At 31.7% G+C, this 6,000-nt stretch overlaps 1 protein-coding gene across 1 annotated transcript in view; it reads right to left on the bottom strand.

Moving 5' to 3' along the window:
- Positions 1–2,301: 2,301 nt before the first annotated feature.
- Positions 2,302–6,000, bottom strand: part of LOC108914519 (structural maintenance of chromosomes protein 2-like) — a 54,323-nt gene continuing 50,624 nt past the window's right edge. Inside the window, exon 7 of the mRNA XM_018720341.2 lies at positions 2,302–2,469. Coding sequence (XP_018575857.1) covers positions 2,356–2,469 — 114 coding nt within the window. The 3' untranslated portion in view covers positions 2,302–2,355. The remainder of the gene's footprint in view (positions 2,470–6,000) is intronic.

Here is a 6,000-nt window from a genome sequence, read left to right as displayed (position 1 = left end):
CCGTATTTTTTATTTTTGCGAAGTGGCCCCCTCTTTCGGAGTTATAACCCCCTGAATAATCTTTTTTTTATATCTCAGAACTCTGTTGTACGAGGATCACTAAATTTGGTACACTGGAGTTTCACGACATGTGGAATCTGATGGTGCTACGTTTTTTGGCGGGGAACTCCCTTAAGACAATTTTTCGTGGACCTCCTTGTCTTTGGAGCCAAAAAAATTTGGTCGCATATTTAAATTTCTTAAAAATTATCAGTCCACTAGAAAGCCATTAAATTTAGAAACTTTTTCTCTCTTTATACTTTTTCGTAAAACGCAATGTTTTCGAGAAAAATGTCAAAATGTGATCAAATGCATATCGTGATTCGCCATTTTCCTCAAAAACATTGCATTTTACGAAACAAATATCAAGAGGCAAAAAAGTTTCTAAATTCAATGGCTTTCTAGCTAATAATTTTTTAAAAAATGAAATTAGCGACCAAATTTTTCTGGTTTCAAAGACAAGGGTGCTCACGAAAGAGTGTCTTTAAGAGCGTTTCTCACCAAAAAACATAGCACTGTGAGATTCCACGTCATAAAACCCCTGTGTACCAAATTTGATGATTCTGGTACAACATGGTTTTGAAATATAGAAGACTTCTTAGGGGCAGATTTCAGGGGGCTGTAACTCCGAGAGGGGGCCAGTTGGCAAAAAGAAAAAATACGGGTCCCCTAAATTTGTCTTAAGAATCTATGACAAATTTTGTTGCATGAATTTCGGGAGACCCTGTATAATAGTTGTTGTATTTTCTCTTCTTGAGTAAAGACAATAAACAATTTGTAGTTTTGTGTGTTTATTTTGGCAATGATTGAACATGTATGGACAATAAAAGTGGAGTGTATGAGATGGCCGAGTGCCGTTCTGCTCAGGGCCCGAGAACTTATACTTGAAAATATGGGGAAACTGGGAACCACGTGACGTGAGATGGATATACAAGTTGGAGAAAGAGTCTATAGATTTTGACAATTGTAATTTATGTTGTTCATGTTTATTGTTGGTTAGGTTTCGCGAGTGTTGGTGTGTTTTATTTGTGTTTTCAGTGTGTTTTATTAGACATTTCATTCACTGTATAACATAATAATGTCTGATCATATAATTACATTTTTTTATTAATAATAAAATGTTTTGTTTTTTGTTTGTTTTAATAAAAAATGACTGAAAGTTTGTCGTGATCAGAGGTAGGTAGTTTTTTTATGGATATCAACACAACGAAAAATTTAAAATTGCATAATAAATCTCTATTACAAGAATTATTCAGATTGGTTTAGTGAAATTATTTACTTGTAATATTTTTTTATTCACCGTGAAAGCTAATACAATATAGAAAGCACTGAAAGTTGCTCTATAATCATTTCCACTCGTTTTTTTTTCAAAATATGTACTGAAATTTGAAATTTTTTCAAAAAACATTTCAAAAAGTTAGTATCAAAATCATTTCTTATTTTAAGTAGGAAGGCTATTAGAGCTTTTAAAAGTGTCTTTAATGCTTGAGTGAATTTAATGCTTTTTATCAAATGTACTTATTTTCTCATGGCGACAAACATTATCTACGTGAAAATTATTTTACAAAACCAATTTCTGAGTGATCTGTGTAGGGTGAGATTTGTTATGTAATTTTAAATTTAGCGGCGGCAGAATACCTAAAATAAATATTGGATAGGTATATAGTTGTAGAGCGTACAACTAGATGGCGCTTGCATCTTTTACCGGCTACAGGTAATTTAACTCACTGTATTACCGTACCGATAATTCCTAGAAAAGGAAAGCAATAGAAGTTGGAGAAAGTGTCAACAGTTAGCGCGCTTACTAACCACGAAATCTGTTCAAGTTTCCTATCTACAGTATCATTTATCTAGGGTTCTGCTTCATGCATAGCAGGCTACAGAAATTTTAGAAGGGATGAGCTCGTGCGGCGAACCCTAAATCAGCGGCTGGAATAACCAGGTTTCTTATTGAGTCGGCGCACTTCGCGCTCGGCTCTGACATGATTATTATTACAAGAATATGAATATAACTTAACAATAGTAATTATAAAACAAATAAGTTAATGTAAAATATTTTGAAGACATTTAGTTTAAAGGTAATAAATACATTTTAAAATAACTTGAATTTGAAATTAAAAACGCGTTTTTCTCGCTATTAATAAATTTGTATAAAAAATATGTCTTTACCTACCTTACCATACTACTATATTTGAACTTAAATGTATTTGATATATTTTAATAATCAGCTTCAACAAATCAAGTTCTACAAAAACACAAAAATTAAATGTATAAAAAGTTTATTAAAAAAAAATTACAATTATTTATACTAACATATTAATGGGCTTTGTTAATTGTTCTTGAAATAGCAGAAACTCCATCAACAAACTTTGTCCTGAACAATACATTGGCATTATTAAACATTCCATCTTTAAGAGACACTATGATGAACTGAAAGTAGAAAAATGAGAAATTTAATTTTCATCTTTTAGAATTATGATGGATGATTGAATGTAAGACGTTTAGTTGGCTACAAGATCATTTCAATTCATTTTGATTTTATTTATCCACTTTGTGTTGGAGCTTTTAAAATTTAAAAATATGTAACATATAAATCTGAATCTTTGATATTTTGAGTAGATCAAACAGTATAAAATAATTATTTGCTATTTTGAAATCCAAGAGATTTAAAGAAGTTTATCTGATTTGGAATTGACGAACAAATATTCATAAAAAATTAATATAAGCTTATTAATATGACGAAAATCCTCAAAAAAAATTATGACTAGTTTGGAAACCTAAGAGAGGAGATATTAATAAAATAATTTTTCACGATTTAGTACAGAGTCTTATGAGAATGCAGATTTTTTTGGTCTTTCCACTTAACAATTAATGAACAGTTTCCACAGCAACTTGTATAAATAGGGAACCGATGTCTAAGGAACCGTATGACAGCTTGTAGAAATCGATTAGATACTTGAAAGATACATAATTTATAATAATTCTCCTTCAAACTGCTGCTGTTGACTAACTTATCCTCTACATGCGTGATAGCGGCAACGCCGCGGTCTCGACGTAGCGTATTATTTGAAATTCGCAGGTGTCCAAACAAACAGAATGATCGAACGGGAGCGAGCGAATGCCGAGCCGCGCGCCAGCCAAGTGCAACGTTGCCAAATCTAAAGGCTTACTATTTTAGTCACTAGCGAATCTACAGAAATTTTTGTTAGACATTAGACGTATGTACCTCCGTACCCGATAAACCTCCTTAAAGGAATGGTTGAAATTGGTTCAAATTTAGGAATTTAGTGAACAATACTTTCACAAAGAAACTGAAAATATCTTCCTTAGATTAGGGGATTTTAATAAGTGAAACGCAATATGTAATTTCTTTTCTCCATCAACAATCATCAGCTTATTGATAATATGAGTACCTATCAATATTTTTTGCAGTATCAAATTCCATATCTTCTTTCAAGTTCAATTATACAGGGTGATTCATTAACAACGGAAAAATCGAAAGCGTATACTACACGTGAAATAGTGACCATTGGCGAAAACATGCCATATCCAAAAGTTGATAGTTTCGGAAATACATGGTGTTGAAAGTTAAAATTTCAAATCGTTTTTTTGCGATGATTCTGAAAATATATGAGTTAGGAACCTGAAAGTATATTTTTTAAGCTACGAATAAGGCAGCGTTGCTCATAGAGGGCGCCACTTACGACTAATTTTACCGAAAATTTAGTTAATAATTTTTTACCCTGTATTCTAACATGAAATTTGATTCAAAACCTGATTTCTCATTTTTCCATTAATTATGTACTCTTGTTTCATTTCGGTATCTCGATCCGTTTTCGAGAAAAATCGATTTAACGAACATAGGTTCTGATAATACGAGAACGAAACAAACCAAGAGTTTCTTCATGTTATTACAACAATTAACACTGAAATTACAACACGCACCTTATTCGTCGCTTAAAAAAATATAGTTTCACAAATTTTCAAGTTCCTAACCTACATATTTTCAGAATCATTGCAAAAAAACGATTTAAAATTTTAACTTTTAACACTCTGTATTTCCGAAACTATCAACTTTCGGATAAGGCATGCTTGCGCCAAAGGTCATCATTTCACGTTCTTTAGCTTTCGATTTTCCCAATGTTAATGAAACACCCTGTAGGGTGATTCATTTTTACATACATACATTTTTAAAATGCACTTTAATACTTGTGTATGCCGCCACTGTAATAATCATGTATTACAAATACATGAACTGTAGGCAACCTACAGTGCACGTGAAGGGAGATAGGGCGGGTCAACGGCGACGAAGCGAAGGTGGTCAGTTGTTGTTCCGCATTTGGAAGACAGTACATCTAACTGTGAATTTGAATGTTTTTTCATGGCTGAAAGCCACAGACTATTTATTTTTATGTATTTCATTTATTGATTATTGCTTGAGTTTTTTGCTAGATTACTTGTTAAGTACTGTTTGTGTGGTGAACATCCACTCAACAAAAATAACACGCGGTGAATGATGTGGAATTGTGCATGCGATGAGACTATATAAAAAATTTTAAATGATTTGTGCCCATTTTAACCCTGTTTGATATTTCCCTATCATACTTGGCATAAACTTTAGATACTTTAGAACATATTAAAAAAATGCTACAAAATCATTCATGGCTACTATCAGAGACGTACGACAGGGGTAGTAGGGCAGTTTCCCATTCCTAACTCTTAGGCCACTGGCGGAATTTTTATTTTGGTACAATATTTCAATTCTTCAATACTTTCTATGTAATTAACCTACTATTTTTATATTATCATGTAATTTATTTGTCATATTACTATTATTCAAGTCGGTATCTTCTGTCATGGGATTGCATTGTATTAGTTGAATTATTAAACAGGGTTAAATGGGCAAAAATCATTTAAAATTTTTTAAATAAAAACAGCGCGTAACTCCGTAAGGAGCCATATTTTATCTACACGTTATGTGTCATATTTTCAGCCCAGGATTATTCAATTATCGTATGTACAATTATTAATGAATCACCCTGTATATACAGGGTGTTCTGAAAGTATGTTGATTCTACGGATTAAAATAATAGCAGTATGTAATGAACATTTTTTTCGAATTGTCAATTGTTTGTAGGTGAAAGTTCCATTTTTTTTATTTTTCTGTTTAAATAACTTATTTAATTCAAGTTCTATTAGTCCGTCATTTAGCACACCCACTAAGTAAATGAAGCTCTATTGGATCAGTAGTCAGAGAAAAGTATCACTATGCACCGCTAAAGGGCACTTTACCTAGAACTCAAAATTTGTTTTGTTCATAACTCTTGCTAGACATCACAGAAATTTAAAAATTATTGAAAAGAGAAACAATATCAAAAAAAAATTATGTGCCCTTTGTTGAAGCCGATAAATGTAACCGTGTTATTCAACATCAAATTTTGGATAATTCTTTCTGTAATTAATCAAGTTGCCATGCTTCTAATAAATATCATTAGTAATTTTGGTGTTACGAATTGTAATAAAAATTGTTTAAAGAAGGTATGTTACATTTTTCACCATAATAATTTTTTTTTCGACTCTGTAATAACGTGGAAAAATAAGCTGAGGATAATGAATTTACTAATAATATTTTATTTACTAACGAAGTTGGTTTGACAGACAGAGTACAGCATGACAACTTGATTCATTGCAGAAAGAATTATCAAAAATTTGATGTTTAATAACACTTTAATAGCGATTTCCTGCTAAACGGTTACATTTATCGACTTGAACTGAGAATACATAATTTTTTCTGATATTATTTTTCTTTTCAATAATGTTTAAATTTCTGTCACATCTAGCAAGAGAAAAAAGTTATGAACAAAGCAAATTTTGAGTTCTAGGTAAAGTGCCCTCTAGCGGCGTATAATGAAACTTTTTTTTCTACTTAGTGGGTGTGCCAAATGAGAGACTATTCGAACT

Source organism: Anoplophora glabripennis, unplaced genomic scaffold (assembly GCF_000390285.2).
Source record: "Anoplophora glabripennis isolate ALB-LARVAE unplaced genomic scaffold, Agla_2.0 scaffold1193, whole genome shotgun sequence".
Lineage (NCBI taxonomy): Eukaryota > Metazoa > Arthropoda > Insecta > Coleoptera > Cerambycidae > Anoplophora > Anoplophora glabripennis.
Note: the sequence above shows the minus strand (reverse complement) of the source record. Positions and strands in the feature narration are given on the sequence as shown.